At 40.1% G+C, this 19962-nt stretch overlaps 1 protein-coding gene across 8 annotated transcripts in view; it reads left to right on the plus strand.

The window, feature by feature from the left end:
- Positions 1 to 19962, plus strand: part of nrxn3a (neurexin 3a) — a 240686-nt gene that overhangs the window by 34605 nt on the left and 186119 nt on the right. For 5 of the 8 annotated variants that reach the window (XM_062440935.1, XM_062440938.1, XM_062440940.1 and 2 more), the window contains exons 2-4: positions 14760 to 14789; positions 16959 to 17011; positions 17335 to 17356. The exons of 1 other annotated variant lie outside the window; for it this stretch is intronic. In XM_062440935.1, the coding sequence (XP_062296919.1) occupies positions 14760 to 14789; positions 16959 to 17011; positions 17335 to 17356 (105 nt within the window). The remainder of the gene's footprint in view (positions 1 to 14759; positions 14790 to 16958; positions 17012 to 17334; positions 17357 to 19962) is intronic. 2 more of the 8 variants (XM_062440941.1, XM_062440936.1) reach the window with 2 other exon arrangements.

Below are 19962 nucleotides of genomic sequence, written 5' to 3' on the forward strand. Positions count from 1 at the left end.
TCGCTTTTAAATGTCGACCAAAAGATTCTCGCCAAGGTCCTAGCCTCACGTCTGCAGCAAGCCTTGCCTGCCCTGATTTCCACGGATCAGACTGGGTTCATGGCCGGAAGAAACTCATCATTTAACACCAGACGACTTCTTAACATTATTGGCTAAAAAAAGTAATACTAAAATTAAATTAAACATTTAAAATCCATTCATATAATGGAATAATAATAGATTGTATATGTGAAATAAGACTTGAAATTAAATATAGACTGAACAAAGAAAATATGGATTGCACAATTGACCACGAAATGGTGGTTAATGCAAAAAGGAAATGTGACATGCAATAAAAGCTCAATTATGTCAAAGTGAAGGTTGAATGCAATGAATTGAGCCAGAACAACAACAGTAATATTTTGGCATTGAAAATAAAATTTTGCATTGAAAAAAAAAAATCTTAACTGAAAAAAGAAACATTGATGTTGAAACAGTTGTATTGGCACTGAAAAAAGCTCCACTGAAAAATAAAACATGCACGTTTTCAATGCCAATCTTCAGATTCCATTGATTGTGAGAGATCAGTTTCATATTCTTCAGTGTCAGGTTTTCTTTGAATGATATGTTTCCCAACACAAAAACATGAAAGTATCCTTAATGAATCAACAGTATGATAGAATATGATACAATAGGATAGGTTGATGTGGAGAGCCCTGGTGGTTGAGGGGTTAGAGCACATGCTACATAATCGCAGCGTCCCTGGTTCGAATCTGGCCAGGGACTTATGCTGCAGGTCATTCCCCTCTTTGTCCGTTTCCTGTCGGCATCTCTGCCAGATACTCTCTAAAATAAACGCAAAGAAGCCCAAAATAAATCAAAAAGGATATGTTGAAGTTAGGGCCATTGGGTTTAATTATTACTCCTTAGAAAATATTGCTTTTTTGTCAGGTTTTGATAGCAGAAGGCTAGAGAAGAGAAGTGTTTTGAGGCCGTGTTTGACTACTGTCTTGTTGTCTCTGTTGTTGGGCTTCATTCCAATTGTGATCAAAAGGTGTTTCATAGCCTGTGGTTGTAAAATGTTGCCCATTTAATTTTATATTTCCATATCTTCCTCAATAATATTGAGCCACACACTCCAGGGTGTGTGTCCATGTGCACGTGTATCAACTCTTTAACCATTGCCATATAAAAGGGATGAAGACACAGTTATCAAACTGAACTTTACATTTCACATCCTTCAATCTTTGCAATTGTCACTCTCAATCTGGACTTAACATTTTGCATTGTGTTCAACCCCTGCTGTTGCAAGATTTTATTATTAAGGCCAGGTGCCATTTAATTTTGACATTTTGACAGTTTAGACAATCGGTCTCCAAAGTGCTCTCTGAAACCAAGCCTGGGATATATTGTGCCCAAGAAGTGTGAAAATTAAAAAATGTTCATACAGATAAACCAGAAGGCCATTTATTAGGGCCAGGACTCAATTAAAAAATGTATCTAATTAATTAGAGGCTTTGTAATTAATTAATCGAAATTAATAGCATTTTAATCGCATATAAATATTTGACCTGAGAACAGTGAGAAGTAATTTTTTTCACATGGATTTTTAGTATACCATTGAATAATGACTGAATACATAAGCTTAAGCAACAAAAATATTGTTTATTTTTGTTCAAGTCCAACAGACAGATTAAGTGTAGCAATAGCATATTTAGAAATATAGTACATTTCAGAAATTTAGGTAGCCTATAGGTAGTCGGGCTAACGTCCACGCTAGCTACCACACTAGCGTCCACGCTAGCTGCTATATGTTTTGCATTGAGGTGATACTTGAGGCTCGATGTGCTGCAGTGATATGCGATTTCCTTGTTGCATAGCTTGCACACAACCATGCTCTTATCGACACTTCCATCCACGGGGCCAACCAAAGCAGTCTCATCAGCTACTTCGTTCATGTTCACTGTTGTTTGTTGTTGTCTGAACTACGCTAGTTGGTGCTCCAGTATAATCGGTCCGCCTGAAACTCATCCAGTGAGAAACGTTACACGGTGCAAAAATAAGTGTGATTAAAATGCGTCAATTTTTTAAACGCGTTAATTATTGTGTAATTAATTAATCTTAATTAACACGTTAAAGTCCCGGCCCTACTTATTATTAAAAGGCTATAGGTTAGAATGCTTTGAATTTGCAACAAAATGGACTACAGACATGGGACCAACTGTTATGTTATTCATTTAGAATATGAGCTCCTACCCTCGGGCAGACGATATAGAGCCCCTAACTGCAAACTCAACCGTTTTAAGAATTAATTTGTTCCGACCTCGATCAAATTCCTAAACAATGCTGCTTGAGGCCGAAGATTGTGCAATAATTGTATAGGGTTTTTATTATGGTGATCTTTTAGCATGTGTTTTTCCCATTGGTGTCTACTAAATATATATATATATATCTAATACAGCCAAACTAGTAATTACACTGTATCTAGATCTACGTAAAGTAACTTTTTTTTTCTTTTTAAATCGCTTTTTATTTATTTTAGCTATTCTAGAAATTGCAGTTTTGTGATGACAGTTCTTCCAGGCTGTGTTATGTTGTAAAATAGGGTCGTGAAATTATATATTTACTGAATATATCAAATATCTACGACAGCCATCTAGTAATTACACTATCTAGATTATCTATGCTAAGAAAGTAAAGATGTTGCTTTATTTCAGATATTAAAGCCAAAACAGGAGTTGCGCATCAATGCTTGCAACAATACTGGGTTGCGTCTTTAAAATAATACTTGAGCCGAGTCAAAAATGACCTGCTCCATACTGTGAAGGATCAAAATATGAAGAGTAGTTGTTTTTTTTGAGTTATCAAGTACACTTTCATGTTTTGTGATGACAAATGTTGAGGATATAAATATAATCGACAGTGAGGAATAGTAGCCTACTTCTGTTATACTGAGCACATTTTGACTCTTGCTGGCGTCTTCACCATAGTAACGGTTGCTGAGGATCATGGGTAGGCTAATGTAGCTGCTTCTGCTATCGTCCACAGCAGCCCAAATTTCTCATAATTGAAAGTGAATAATTAAAGCCAATGGCAATACTATTTATCCATCATTTTGTTGAGTTATCAATAAACACTTTTGTGGCTTCTTGTTGAGGATTATTATTATTATTAAAATCAACAGTGAAGCAGTGTTAATTTTGACAGCAGATTTTGATTTAGTTTTAGTCATAGTCTTTTGTCACTTAGTTTTAGTCATAGTCTTTTGTCACTTAGTTTTAGTCAAAATTTTGTCATTTACATTGTTTTAGTCAACTAAATATCAATGATTGATAGTCGACTAAATCTACAGTAAATTTATTCAACTTAAATATAATAGTGTAATGGGTAATGCATTTTTAGGGCCCGAGCACTGACCAGTGCGAGGACCTATTGTAATTGTAAGGATTATTATTAGGGCCCGAGCACTGAACAGTGCGAGGCCCTATTGTATCTGTAGAGATTATTATTATTATACTTTTTCTACGAGTTCGACAGCCTTTTCCCCCCCCTTAAACGTGCCCCAAAACTCACCAAATTCTACACGCAAGCCATGCCTGGCGAAAATTTTTATATTTCATAGTGTTCGTCAAAGGCGGTCGCAAAATGGCTCAATAGTGCCCCTTCCAAAATTTAAAAAATCTAGCCCCTTGACTCAGATTGACGTAGACAAACGAAATTCGATAAACACATGTATTGTGTAAAGACGCAAAAAAAGACAAAGATCCCCTTGAATGCAGCAATTATAGGCCCATCTCGCTTTTAAATGTCGACCAAAAGATTCTCGCCAAGGTCCTAGCCTCACGTCTGCAGCAAGCCTTGCCTGCCCTGATTTCCACGGATCAGACTGGGTTCATGGCCGGAAGAAACTCATCATTTAACACCAGACGACTTCTCAACATTATTGGCTCCCCCAACCCTGTCATACCTGAGGTGGTAATTTCTTTAGACGCAGAGACGGCGTTTGACAGGGTCGAGTGGGAGTATCTGTACTACGTCATGTCAAAATTTGGCTTCAGCTCTGACTTCATTGCATGGATTAGATTACTTTATGACTCCCCAACTGCCCATATCCTCTCAAATAGTGTGAGGTCACCCTCCTTTGTCCTTCGCCGGGGCACTAGACAGGGATGTCTCCTCTCGCCCCTCCTACTTGCTCTAGCTATTGAGCCGTTGGCCATTTGGCTTCGAGAGGAGGGGAGAGTTGAGGGCATCACCAGGAACGATGTAACCCACAAGCTGTCCCTGTATGTGGACGATTTGTTATTATTTGTGTCTAACCCTGCCTCGTCCATCCCTGTTATTACAGACATTCTAATCCAATTCGGTAGATACTCTGGTTATAAATTAAATTTTAATAAAAGCGAACTTCTCCCTATCAACCACCTGTCCAGGAAGATGCCAACGTCTTCTTTTCCATTTAGAATGGTCTCGGAGGGGTTTAGATATCTAGGCGTATTCATCACTGCTTCTTTCAAAGACCTTTTTTAACAGAAATGTTCGCCCTCTCGTTGACAAGTGTAAGCTTGATATGGCTCGCTGGTCCTCTCTCCCTCTCTCCTTAACTGGCAGAGTTAACTTGGTAAAGATGGTAATTCTCCCTAAATTACTCTATTTGTTCCAACATATTCCAATTTTTATCCTTTTTTCGTCAGCTAGACCAGACAATATCGTCATTTCTATGGTTGAATAAGCCTCCCCGCATTAAAAAGGCCGTTCTACAACTCCCCAAAAAGTTGGGCGGTCTCGCACTACCCAACTTTATCCAATATTATTGGGTATGCAACATTATAAGCTCTGTCACTGGCTTGACAACGGAGCTGATGCAGGTACCTCATGGGCTCAGGTAGAACTGCGGTCCTCAAGGTTTTCTTTACAGTCCCTCCTTACTGCGCGAGTCCCTCTTAAGATTCACAATGTCTCACAGAACCCTGTTGTTGTCAACTCATTAAAAATTTGGTTGCAGTTCCGTAAATTTTATGGCTTGAATGGACCCTCAACTTTGGCCCCGATTGTTAAAAATCATCTATTTCCACCCTCACTGTCAGAACCTACTTTTAATGTCTGGCGTAACAAGGGCCTGCTACATGTCAAGGACCTTTACAAAGATAACATTTTTACTGGTTTTACAGAGCTTGCAGCCAGGCTCAAATTACCTCACTCTCACTTTTTCTGTTTTCTTCAAGCCAGGCACTTTGTCCAAACCACCTATCCTCACTTTCCTAATCACCCACCCGGGTCTCCGATTGACTCTTTGCTCTCCCTCGACCCTGCCCAGAGACGCTCCATCTCTGTGATTTATACCTCCATTGACTCCCTTAACCCCAACCAAATGACTCACCTGAAACAGACTTGGGAGGAGGAGAGTACGAGTTTCAGACGGCGGGTGGGACCACATTCTTAAGTTAGTTCACTCGTCCTCCATATGTGCTAGACACAGCGTATTACAATTCAAGGTTCTCTTTAGAGTGCACTACACGAACGCTCGATTGGCAAATATTTACCCGGGCACCAGTGACAGTTGCAATAGGTGTAAGCAGTCACCTGCTAATCACACGCACAGGTTTGCACAGGTTTTGGTCCTGTCCGACTCTCACTGGCTTTTGGCGCCAAATTTTTGATACTCTTGCCACAATGCTTGATATAGATCTTAGTCCTGATCCTTGCGCAGCACTGTTTGGGTCCCCCCCACTTGCAACACCTGATTTACCTGGGACAAAGTGCAGTGTACTGGCCTTATCTTGTTTAAATGGAAACATGTCCTTCCCCCTTCATACAATAGCTGGGTTAAGACCTCCTATCAAACTTGATAGGATTAGGTTTTCGCTTGCGAGTTCTGGTACTGTTTTTAACAAAACCTGGCAGCCCTTCATAGATTATTTAGCTAAAACTACTATTCACCCAGAAAGTGATTAGATGCCCCCCCCCCCCCCCCCCCCCGTCCAGTTCCTTAGTTAATTTTATATTCCTTTATTTTATTTTAATTGTTTATTCAATTTTTCTTTTTTTTCTCTCTGTATGTTTGTTTTCCTTTTATTTTCTTCTAATAGTGGGTGAGAAGGGATGATGGGTAACTAGGGTTCGTTTGTGGAAGCCGTTCTGGCTTCGGTTAAATTTGTTGTCTTTTTCAACATACACGGTGTAATGCAAACTTCCTACTACCCCTCTACAAGGTCACTTCGATACATTGTGTGTGTGTTACCTTTTGATGTATGTCATGGAAAATATAATAAAAAAAGATTTACAGTAAAGCTACAGAACTTGTTTGACTCATCAATGTTTTGTAAGTTTGAGCCATGTGTTTATTAAGGTCTGAAATAAAACAAGATGAGATCTTAAATATTCCCAGCACTTTCTGTGATGTAGTATTCTTGCTTATCATAGAATGTAATTAGAAATGACTCTTTATATTAAGGTAGTAGCCTAGTGAGAATAGCGGAATTACTTTTTTCTCTCTTTTTCATTGCAAGTTCCCATAATTTTTGCAAGTTCCCACAATTTCATTGAATAAAATTGCATAAATATCCCGCATATTCCATCGCATTTTTTAAGAAAACGTGCCGCATAATCAAGGATTTTTGCCCGCAACAATCACAAAAAAACTCTGCATAAGGTATGCTGATTCAATCAGTGGCTGTCAGCTGATTACAGCTGGGGCGTGTGACTTCCATGTCCTGCATGAACTAACGCGATTCTTCATTTATTGGAAAGTTATGCTGTGTGACAGGAAAAAAATTTAAAATTTGTGTCCGTGGACACGAACCAATATTACATTTTGTGACCATTTCACAAACTGCCATGAGGCTGGGTTGTCTGCCATATGGTGACTGATGCACAATGTGCACAGACCGTATCTATGGTGCTGTTAGCAATCACTAATCTAACCGGGAGCTGCTCGCCTCCATAAGAGATGATTTGACATATGCAGCAATGAAACTGCTGTTCACACTTTAGCACTGCAGTTCACCAGATGTTTATTGTACAATCTGACATCCCTCAAAACTGAAAACAGTTAAAAGACGTCCCATCAAGGAACCATCTTGTCTAGCATGGTACAGGTAGACTGTGCTGGTAAGTTATCTGTTCTCTACTTGGCAGCTAAATATAGTGCAGTACAAACTCAAATACAAGCTTCAAAATGTCCCATCAGAAAGATTGACACTATATCCCACTTGGTGATAGGCCTAATACATTACATTGACAGTTAAATCCCCACCTCCACCTGTGTGCTATGATACTGAACCCCAGATTGCTTCAAATTGTCAGATCAGCACCTTTCATGATAGTTTGCTGCCATAAGTGGGACGGATTTACTAAAATCCCGAATGAAGGGCATACGCAGTCGAATAGATTGCATGTTTAGTTAGCGTGCTTTTTGTAGGTGATCTACTAAGAATAACTGCGCAAATAACAGGTGCAGACAGCAGTATTTAACATTTACATTTACATTTAGTCATTTAGCAGACACTTTTATCCAAAGCGACTTACAAGAGAGAATAACATTCAAGCTATATTGCAACAGAGACATGTCAATTGGTTATCAATAATGACACCTAGATTCCTAGCAGCATTGGTAGGAACAAGAGATAGAGAGTCAATTTTAATATCGATGTTGTGATGAATACCTTGTTTGGCCGGGAAGACCAGCAGTTCCATTTTCGCCAGGTTAAGTTGAAGATGATAGTCCTTCATCCATGTGGATATGTCAGCGAGACGATCCGAGATCCGCGTTGAGACAGTGGGGTCGTCAGGCTTGAAAGACAGATAGAATTGAGTATCATCCGCATAGCAGTGGTATGAAAAACCATGCGAGCGGATGATCGAGCCTAGCGAGGTGGTGTATATGGCAAAGAGGAGGGGTCCCAGCACCGAACCTAGGGGCACCCCTGTGGTGAGGTGGTGAGGCACAGACAGCTGTCCTTGCCATGTCACAGTGAACGAGCGCCCAGTAAGGTAAGATTCGAACCAGGAAAGTGCACTGCCAGAGATGCCCATACTTGAGAGTATGGACAGGAGTTTGCTGTGATTAATAGTGTCAAAAGCAGCTGATAAGTCTAGCAGAATGAGAACCGAGGATTTGGCAGCAGCTCTAGCAGTTTTTAAGGCCTCTGTCACAGACAACAGGGCTGTTTCGGTGGAGTGACCATTTTTGAAGCCAGATTGAAGTGTATCGAGAAGGTTGTTTCTTGACAGGTATTCTGTTACCTGTCTAGAGACCGCCCTCTCTATGGTTTTGGAAAGAAATGGGAGGAGTGAGACCGGCCGATAGATTTCTACTTGAGTGGGATCAAGTGAGTTTTTTGAGCAGTGGTGCGACCCTAGCCACTTTGAAAGCAGAGGGGAATAGGGAAGAATTAATCATATGTGTGACTGCCGGGGTGACAGTCTGTGATATAGCTTGAAGGAGGTTAGATAGGATCGGATCTAGCAGACAGGTAGTAGGACGGCTACATGTTATTAGTTTAGACCAGGGAAGGATGAGCCCAGGGCTGGAAAAGACAGGTTGTGAGTTCGTTGTTTAGAGAATTGGCCAATTTAAATGAGGGAACCTTTCCCCAACCACCAGGTATGGAAAAGTAAAATTTTTCCCAACCCCATTACAAAATAATGGAAAAATTAAAGCTGCGACCAGCGTTGGGCGGGACCTCGCGCCCCTGCGCACGTCGGGCCGCTGCGAAGCGGAAAGGTTTCCGTCAGGTGCATTTAGACGCATAGATATACATTACACACAAACACACTGTCTGTGTAGACATTAAGACTGAGCCACTGAAATGAACCTCCAACACTTTGAGTAGTCAAACAGGAGAGGAACTTATTTCCAGTGAAACCTGTAGATATGTTTGTAGTTCATGCTCATGTAATTCGTGTTTGATCTAGACTTTGACAGCAATGTCAGTGAAATAGTTGACAGACTGCACAGATATCTAAAATCATAAATATACAGTCAATAAACTTGAACATGAAACAGAAAACTGAGGCACCTTTTCCTTATCAGGTATCATTACAAGTTTTCTCCACTGGGTGGCACACTAAGACCACAAATGAACCTGGCTGAGCCAGCTGCACACACACACACACACAGTCGTTGCCATGGTAGTTAACGACTGCAGAGCATGGCAACAGAGCATGCACAGACAGAATGGAGATTCGGGATTGAATGGGAGAGGAACAGGGTGCACATGTGGGGCCGCAGATCAAAAAGTATAAAACATATCCAGACCAAATTACACACATCTATAGATGAGACTTGTGGCTACATTTTGACGTTTGAATGGAGTCTGTAGCTGAAAGTATGCAGGAATAATATATATATATTTTGAAAAGCGTGTAAAATCATCGAAAATCCCACATGTAACGGCAAACTGTGCACTTACTGTTGGATTTAGGTCAGGGGTGTCTGCGTGTGATTTGTAGGTCTTGATAAGACAAACAAATTAGTTTTGGTTTGATCTTTCTACGACATTCCTATCAGGCGTAGTGGCCGTTTTACTGTTTTTAGGTGGCGCTAGAGAGCCCATTATGGAGCACTTTTGGGGTTAATTTTTCAATTTTTTCAAAATTTTCGCCAGACCTGATGTGAGTTTGGTGAGTTTTGGAGCAGGTTTAGGGGGTCAAATTAAGGCTCAAAGAGGCGGTAGAATAATAATAAACGATACAAATACAATAGGGTCCTTGCCTCCAGGCAAGGGCAGGACTCCTATGGAGTCCTCTTGCCTTTCGGCTCGGTCCCTAATTATACAGCTTAATTACAGGGGAATCAGCCTGTTTAATACAGTGTTTAAATTATATTTTAGTACAGTCAGGAACACTCTCGTCATGGATCAAACCATGTATTGCAACAAATGGAAATACAGTTTTACTTGGCGCTGAAGGCTCTCTCTCTAAGATGCTAAAATGCCCCCTGGATTAGCCAGCAGCATGCTGAGCTAAAACAGGGAGCACAATGCAAAAACCCCTGCAGAGTGGGCTGAGAGCAAGAATGAATTTCAGATTGACCCTTGAGCCATGATGGGACCCTGAACCAGAAAGGTGGAGACTTGGGTAATGGAAGCAAGCTTTGCCAGCAGCAGTGTGAGCAACGGAGAAGCAAGATCAGTGTAGGTGGGAGTCATATTTAAAGGGACAGGCTGGTGGTGAAAATTGGTGTGTGTCTGATAAGGTATGCTGATTCAATCAGTCGCTGTCAGCTGATTACAGCTGGGGCATATATGACTTCCGTGTCCTGCATGAACACCATGCTTCATTATTATGAATGTTAGACTGACTCAGTACTGTTGAATTTTACTTAATGAGCAGAATGGATTTAAGAAAAATTGAGCCTGCACTGATTTGTCTTGACCACATAGGGTTGTAGTTTTTTACACTCGCCAATTGTCCTGTAAGAAGGGTCAGCAATACATTTTCTGCTTCTGGAAACTGTCATTCTTTCATGTGGACAAGTCCCTCATGACCATTTTTTTAATAAATCTTGTATTGAGTCCATCTTTACTTTCTCATTGATGTGCTGGTATGGGAACCTCAGCATCAAACAAAAAAATGCACTCATTAAAATAGTGAAGATGAGCAGCAAGATCTTGGGTGTACAGCAGAGCTCGCTCTCTGATCTTTTTACCAGACAGGTGGGAAGGAAGGCTAAGAGCATCCTGTCAGATGCCAGCCACCCCCTGTTCACTGTGTTTCATACTTTGCCCTCTGGCTCCAGGTTGAGGTTCCCCCCCTGTTAAAAGCAACAGGTATAGACATTCTTTTTTATCCCTACGGCCATCTCTATTTTAAATTCAGACCAGGGGAGGAGTTAACAAGCCCTGACCTGGCAGATCTTTATAGTTTTTACGGTGGTCTCAGGTTTTTTAACTTGTTTATTAAGCTTGTGGCGTTCTTCTGAACACTTTATATATTTATTGTCCTGCTATTGATTTGCGGTTGCGTCTCCCTGTGTGGTTGACCACTGTATTATTACTGTACTGGGGTGTGTGTTATGTGTCTATTTCTGTTCTGCTGCAAAACAAATTGCCCTTTGGGGACATAAATAAAATTAAAGTTGAATTCCTTTACCTTCGCTCTGACGTCCTGTCCAGAATGAAGCTCTAGAAGTGGTTTTGGAAAATTACTTTGGTTATACTGTAGAAGAACTGTCCGGTTATAAGTATTGCAGCGCTTGCACCTGGTGTGGTATCTGTGACCTTCTGGAGGTTGCTATCGTGTTGTGTATTTAGATGTCATCTAGCTCTTGTGACAAAATTGGTGTGTTTTCTACTACTGACTCTATGCATGCACATCATGGTCTGTGTTAACCTCATGTCACTCAGTCCTGGAAAGGGTGTCAGCAACTCAGCTGCTCAGCTGTCACCCCATCACATAATATAATAGAACTGTGGCATTCAAAAATAGCAATAGGCCCAAAATGAAGTGTACTGAGATATTAACTCTATGTAGCTGTAGCTGTGCAGTGGTTGTTGACATTCTCATCTGGATCGTGAATTGCAACCATCAGCTGTGACATGTCACGACAGCATTCTGTGAGCCTTGTGCACCTCAAAACCTCTCAATGCATAATGCAAGCAGTCCACTCAGCCTATTTTAGCTGGCTGAACTCCTCAAATAGTCGTGTTTTATTTTTTTTAGGTGTATCTTTTTATTAACTATATAAGTGTCCTCATACTTAAGTTACTGTTTGTTAACAGCTCCAGTTGGAAAACCTTTGAACGTCTTCTGAGAAATTGATTATCATTCCATAGTTCATGTTTGATTGTCAATGTGCTTCTCTCTCTTCTATCCTTCCTCTCTCTCCTCTCTACCCCTCGAGGCAGATGGCCACCTGGTTCTGCCTGAGGTTTCTTCACCTTTTTAAAATGAAGGGTTTTTTTTCTTGCCATTGTCTAAGTGCTTACTCATGTGTGAATGTTGGGTCTCTTTAAAATTAAACCTGAAGAGTACGGTTTAGACCTGCTCTGTCTAAAAAGCCTTGAGATGACTTTTGTTGTGATTTGGCGCTATACAAATAAAGATTGATTGATGTACACATTGCTTGACATCTATTATGCATCTGTCAGAGGCTTGTTACATAAGCAGCATGGAATTATATAAAATTCAATGAATGCTGTATTGTACCTCAGAATTTTTCAAATGTCCCAGTGTAGTCATCAGTTCAAAATACACTTTTCTTTAACATGGCTGCCATACCTGTCTGGATAGAGATATATGAATAAGATATCCAAGAAATGAGTTTATCAGAGAATAGATGGACTGAATCAATTCTCTGTGCTCTTGGTGTCTTCATCTGTGATCTGCAGAGAGTGTAAAAGAGAATTTGCAATAGTTCATTTCCACTGAGCAGTGAGTGACAGCTGCCTCATTCACTGCCAATGCAAGGTTTACATAGATTTTCTACTTTGCTCAGGCAACACAGACAGTTAGAGTGGGCTTTCCTCATCTTTTGCATTGTTCCACATGGCTGATCATCCTATCACTTTGATTCTGCTATAACTGCAGCAATCATAAATTAAATACCGGCCTTTTTGAAGTCAGAAATGCTTCAGTGTTGCCTGGCCCTTTTACATAGTTAAAGTCTGACTGGTTGCATTCAATTTCAGACAGAAATGGTCTCTTTTAAAATGATATCATGACAAAATGTGATATGAGAAAAACTGGAGAAGCTGTGTTTCAGTGCTGAAGATTACCGATTTTACAGCACTACAGCTCAGCAAATTAGAATGTTGCCACTATCAGATGGAGAAAGGCCAAGCAGATATACACACCAAGTAAGGCTGGCTGGTCTTATGTAAGAGGTGAGTTCCGATCACTGATTGATCCCCCCCCCCCCCCAGATTACCTTGTCCCATGTGATTTTTCCCGTCATCATAATTCAACCCACTAAGTATTACTTTTAGCCTTTAAGTTAATGCAAATTCCCTGAGAAGAAGATGAGTGGAAAAAATGTACGTTGTGTATTGTTATTGGAAATGAGATTGCTTTTAGTTTTTTGTGATCTACCTCAAGGCTGTGCACTACACCCACTGAGCATTTTACCATTTATGGGCTCACATAAGATAAGTCTATTATGTCTCATGCAATAATGCTTATTACAGTGAGAGACTGGTTTTGAGGCTGGCATCAAATACTTTGAGGATTAATTTTGTCAGGTTAGAATCAGAGTGCAATCAGTGTCCGTGCGTCCCCTCTCATAGGAAACTTCTCACACAGTTTGCAACACTGTATAATATATTAATAAGACTAAAATTCATTATTTGATACAGATTTAATTTTTAAACATTTACATTTTAACAATTTACCATATTACAGTGAAGCGTAATCACTGTCCCCCTAAGTACTGCTAAAATACCACAGAGTCTATTGAAAGCCAGAACTGCCAAAACTAAATAAATAAATGGCACAATAAATAAATTAGCATGCCATTAAATGCACCATGGATACATGTTTTTTGCCCTTAATATCTTGTGATCATTTTAATCCAAAACATGATCGTAGCCTAACTACACATTAAACACAGCATTGTTTAATCATAATTTTTTTTAGAACATCATCATTTTTTTAACAAGCATGTCAAAAATGCATGATATTAAGGGCATAAGATGCTTCACTAGCTGTCTGCTTGTTTGAGGTTCCATAGTGGTGTTTGCTGTGTGTGAATAGTAGAAAGCCATACTGTTTTGGCCTCAGCTTCTCTTGTGTTGCTCTGGTGAGGTAATATGGCGTGAACAGGAGGACTGAACTTGCCAAAAAAAAAAAAAACAGACAAAAACACACACTCTCACTCTCTCTCTTACTCACACACACCCACACATCATCTCATTCTTGGAATCCCACCAAGCAGAAAGCTCATATCTGCAGTATTTACAGCAAATAAATGAAGTAAACCTCGGTTGGGGTGTTTCTGCTTGTTGTGGTCAAGCTTTGACTTTTGGCGCTTTTCCACTATACAGTTTGAGCACTGCTCGACTCTACTCAGTTTTTCTTTTGAGGCACCTCAGGGCCCAAACGTGTACATTCTGCTTATTTTATGTTTTTGATTCTCAATATATCGGTCAGTTTAAAGGCTAATTGTATGAAACTTGGCCAGGATTTGTTTTTTATTATAATTTTTAAAATCCCACGATCCCCTCTATTGCAAGGTGTATAGAATAGGAGATATGCATAATGCCGTCACTCTTTACCCTAGGGCCTGATTTGGTCCCATTGACTCCCATTATAACCAGATATTTTTGATATACTGTAATCCTGACCTATTATAATGCTTTTCCCACGAATACCTAATAAATCTAAGCCTCTACTTTCAAAATAAGGGGAAAATAGGTGCGATGACCCCCCGAAACCACCAGGGGCAGCAGAGCTTTATCACGTAAAGTTTCAATGGAGGCCTGGTTCACTTACCTTGCAAAATGGAACTTCCTTAGTGGAAACGGGGCTACTGAGGAGGACGTTACTGAAGAGGACGTTACTGAAGAGGACGTTACTGAGGAGGATTGTACCAGTAGTGAGGATTCTGAGAACCAGGATGGATCAGGGGAGGAATTCCTGCCAGGTACAGAGGGGCCCTTTAGCTCGGAGGAGGAGGATGATGAGGAAGAGGAAGAGGCAATCGAGGATGACACCTCTCCATGGAGATCAAGAAATGGGGTAATCCTGTAGGAGCCATTTGCCCAGAAGACCATCTGCAGCGAGCCTGTTCCTACAAGCCCGGGGCCAGGTCCATGGTCAGGAGGAGGAAGAGGAAGAGGAAGAGGAGGAGCCACAGCCAGGGCCCTCAGAAAGTGGAGGCAGTGTGTCTTGTGCCCACAGCGCAGAAGGGTTTGGAATCAGTGCACCAAATGTCGAGCACATGCATCTAAAATGCACCTCACAGTGATCTGTAGTTTATGTATTAAATTGTGAACGCAAGCACATGACAAAAAGGGCATAAAAACATAAAAAATATTTAAAAATAACAAAACTTTATCTATGATTTAGTCTGAAGTTGTTGAAAAGATTTGATGTGGTGAAAGTGGAAAAAAAAAGTTTATATATTCAGTTTTAATTACTTTTATGAGAGGGACCGTTTTGGGTCCGTAGGTGAAAAAGTGTCAGTTTTTTTGAATAAGCTCTCATTGCTCCAAAAATAATAATGCATCAAAATCAATGTTGTTATCAATTATTGACCTTGTCAAGGCTGTAATAACCTCATCCCAAATATTCCACTTTGCACCTCATTTTTAGAAAATATTGCATATTTTGTGTTTTTCCCATTGAAAAACATCCAGGGTTCTTATGAAAAAAGGGCATACAAATATGAAAAAATAATAAAACAAACTTTATATCTATGGTTAGGTCTGAAGTTGTTGAAAAGATTTGATGAGGTGAAAGTGAAAAAAAAAATTAAATTTTTATTACACTTTTATGGGAGGGACCGTTTCGGGTCCCTAAGTGAAAAAGTGTCGGGTTTTTTTTAAGGGTAGCCCCAAGGGTTAAATTCTGTGTAAAGTAAAAATAAATATGTGTTCTGAATTTGACATACCACAGAAAAGTGTGTTGTTAACCACCCTGCCAAATTTGAATGATTAAAAAAAAATCGCCAAATATATGAAATTAAGCTTCAAAGTTGTGTAAAAGTCTGCCTATTTCTCTTCTCCCAAACACTGTGGGATTGGCCGCCGAGTTCGCTGAAACCCCGCCCCCTACCAAGTGTCACCTGTCAATCAAAGTCACCACCTCTACCAGAGACATCGACTGTAGGCCTGAGAGCTTTCTGCTGCTAGCTCGGCGGCTAACTCAGCTGCTAACTCGGCGGCTAGCTCGGTGGCTAGCTCGGCGGCTAACTCAGCTAACTGTAGACTGTAGTAGTAGTAGTATGCGCTGAATGTATTTATACATACAGCACCAGGGGCGGGTTTATGCTCCGGTGTGTTATTGGGTGGTGATTTACAGACCCGCCCATTAAATCCAGACACAGAAATCTTGAAACACAGTTTGTGAAGCCTAGCTCCACAATTCAAATCTAAATGGTTGAAATGCTTTTTAAACCTTTTTTTAGAAATACATTTATGACCTATTTAATGTGTTTAGAAGAAAATGTCTGAATTCACTTTACACGGTCTTAAGGATAGTACCTGGTACTTTTTACCTGCTCTGTCGAGGTTCCAAGCGAGCCGAGCTGATACTAAATGCGACGTCAACAGTCTGCTGCTGATTGGTCAGAGTGTCGTCACTGGAAGAGTCATGAGCCGTCCCACACAAGAATCAAACCCAGCATTTTTAAATACTGGCAACAGCGTTACAGCGATTCAGCTCTCTTCTCTTGCTTTGTGTGTGACAAAAAGCCACAGACCCGCCAGCAGCAAATACACCATTGCCCCGATGTCCTCCATTGTTTATGTGTTTGTGTCGTGTATAAAACTTAGTCATGGCAGTTTCAACGACCCCGCCCACGTTGAGGAGGTACTGGTAATGGAAAAGGTCGTTCCTGGTACCGAGTTGAGTTAAGTAGTGCTAGTGCTAGTGGAAAAGCGCCATTTGTGCTATATATTTGATGTTTTGGATCTGGGCTGTTCAGCAAAATCACTCTTAAAGGATAAGGCAGGTGACTTTCTATATTTTTATTACTGTCAACAAATCTTATGTGCAGAGCCAAACCAACAATGAAGTGATCTACTTAATAATGATGATAATAATAATTATAATGATAATACATTTTATTTGTGATGCACTTTACATTTGAAAACAAAATTTAAAGTGTTACAAGATAGAAACGTCAAAATAAAACACAGATAAAAACATAACGCATCATAAAATAATAATTAAAAGACAAAGGTTCTATTAAAAAGAAATGCTTTAAGTCCTTTTAAAAAAAGTCTCAAAAGTCTGTGGTGCCCTCAGCTGAGTGGCAGGATCGTATTGAGGTTAGTGGGGTGAGAAGTTCTTTCAGTTAGGGGGGGTCATTGCCATAGATGCACTGGTGAGTCAGGAGGGAGATCTTGTATTCAATCCTGGCGGAGACAGGGTGCCAGTGACATGAAATAGAGAATGGGCGTGATGTGTTCATATATTCACACTCGTTAAGATCCTTGCAGCGCTGTTCTGAACATATTGTAGTCTCTGGAGACTCTTGCTAGGGATCCCAGTGAGAAGTGCAATTAAGTAATCCAGTCTAGGGGAGACAAAGGTGTGGACCAGCTTTTCATCATCAGATGAGTTAAGTATGGGACAGAGTTTGGCAACATTTTTCTGATGGTGAAAGGAAATCTTGCAGAGATGTTTGATATGGGCTTCAAAGGTGAGTTGAGGGTCAAATCTTACACCAAGTTTGGTGACTGATGAGGAGAGGGAAGAGTTGGATGTGGATCTGGTGTGGGGTGCCAACTAAAATTGCTTCATTTTGGAGCTGTTCAACTTGAGAAAGTTGTGTTTCATCCACAGCTTTGTTTCCTTCAGACAGGCGGTGAGTGTTGATAGAGAAGATAAAGATGGTGATGATGAAGCTGCAGTGTGTGTCCCTTTTCATGTAAAGTTGTGTGTCATCACTGTAGCAATGAAATGAGATTCCATAGCGACTGATGACATGGGGGAGCATTTATAGTGTGAAAAGGATGGGGCCAAGGACTGACCCCTGGGGGACCCCGCAGGTGACAGTCTGTGTCCGGAACCTTGCACTTCTAAGGGAAATGTACTCTGTTCTTTCGGTGAAGTAAGAGTGAATCCAATGGTGTGAGTATACCATGATGGTGAAATGTGTTCATTTTCAGACAAGGTGAGGATATTTAATAATTTGTTGCCCAAGAAGTATACATTTTTTCTGTTATTTTTCTCTTGGTGGATTCTTGGTGGAGTTGGCTATTAATTTTATTGATGGGTCTTCACTTAAGAAATTTGATACATTGAAATACTTTGTTATGACAAACTTTGGAATTTTCCTTTTGGCCTCATTTATCAATCAATCAATCTTTATTTATATAGCGCCAAACCACAACAAAAATCCATCTCAGATATTTTACACAGAGCATGTCTATACTATACATTTGAATTTAATATATTTGAATTCAATTAAAATTTTAATGAATTTATTTATCTATATCAAATAAAGATCACATTCAGAATACTATATCAGTCAATTAATGGTTCTGCGCTCTCTGTCTGTGAATAAACAAATTGTCACCGACCTTTTATTTTCCATCATAGATTATGCAGATATTATGTCAGAACATTATCCTTTGAATGTACAGCTCAGACAGTAAATTTGGACAGTTAACCTGTTTTTGTTTTTCAAGGTCTTTGCTGCAGCACATTCAATTTGAAATACAGTGATAGATACTCCATTAAAGTGCCATGCCCTACTTTTAAACTGAGTAGGTTTATGTCAATATAGAAAGAACTGTGTGGGAGATTTAGCGCATGATGCCTCAAGTTTAACCGTTTAGACATAATTGAAGATTGGCAACTAAACGTTTGTCGAGCAGAGGATTACCAACAAGATGCAAACCACAGGCAAGCATTAAAAACAGAAAGGCATGCTGTAGTTCTCAAAAACATACAAAAAGCAAGCAGCAGAGTTGTGGAACGAAGTTTCTATGGACTTAAGAAACAAAATCAACCTCTATCAAAATGATGGAAAGTAGGCCTTGGAGATATGGCTGAAAACTGTATCACGATAAAAGTGTGAAAACCATGAAAAACACCCAAATAAGTAAATGTACACATACTGTAAAAACCGGTGTATAAGACACAGTCTATTTTGGGGGGTGTCATGCTGGGAAAAACACTTTTCTTTATTTGAATGTACCAGTAGTTATTAATTTGTTGTGTTTATACTCCAAAGCTTTCTTAATTTACTTTTATTAGAAACACAATTTAAAACACACATATTACACCTGAAACAGTGTGGGGTCAATGGTTAAGGGTCCGGTAATTATTTGCTTAACTGAACTGGACGGGTATATTAACTCAGACTGGGTTCAGGTTGGGCTGAGTTTTAAATTAAACCTTTTAAAAGAACACAGTTTACTTATTCAAGACAGTGTGTACCTGTGTGCTTACTCGAGTCCCAAAAACTCTTCATCAGAGCTGTCTCTGTGCGCAAATAGACTACTGCACCCGAGTCACGCTTTTGCACATTGTGCTTCAATATCAGCTTGGTCTGTAAATACTGAAACATCACAGCGACTAGTGTCTGAAATACTTCTGATCAACACACAAATCATTTTTCCGCACAACATACAGCATTAACGGGTCATCAGTAGTCTATTTTCATTAGCTGCCGACACAGCGCGTTCTTGACAGCGCTGTTTGTAGGACGTTTATAGTTCATAAGTGTGGACGCTCACACATTATCTTTACAGTTATATGTTGCTAGGTTACCAGGGAGCGAGTGAGTTTGATCATGCAACCAACCTTGCTTCGCCTTTTTTTCTCTTCGGTGGTTTCTTCCAATGAAGTTCAGTGAAATTATCGAACTTTCTACTGGACGTATTTTTTATTGATATTGATTACGTATCTATCGCAATATATATCACTATCGTTTTAAACAGGGGGGCATTATTTGCACATAATGTGCCCAAAGAATGAGGTCAGCTGACTACCTGAATATACTGAATGAACAGGTTATTCCATCAATGGATTTTTTCTTCCCTGATGGCACGGGCATATTCCAAGATGACAATGCCAGGATTCATCTGGTTCAAATTGTGAAAGAGTGGTTCAAGGAGCATGAGACATCATTTTCACACATGGATTGGCCACCACAGAGTCCAGACCTTAACCCCATTGAGAATCTTTGGGATGTGCTGGAGAAGGCTTTGCGCAGTGGTCCGACTCTCCCATCATCAATACAAGATCTTGGTGAAAAATCAATGCAACACTGGACGGAAATAAATCTTGTGACATTGCAGAAGTTTATCAAAACAATGCCACAGCGAATGCGTGCCATAATCAAAGCTAAAGGGGGTCCAACGAAATATT

The sequence above is a fragment of the Scomber scombrus genome, chromosome 19 (genome assembly GCF_963691925.1).
Source record: "Scomber scombrus chromosome 19, fScoSco1.1, whole genome shotgun sequence".
NCBI classification, from domain to species: domain Eukaryota; kingdom Metazoa; phylum Chordata; class Actinopteri; order Scombriformes; family Scombridae; genus Scomber; species Scomber scombrus.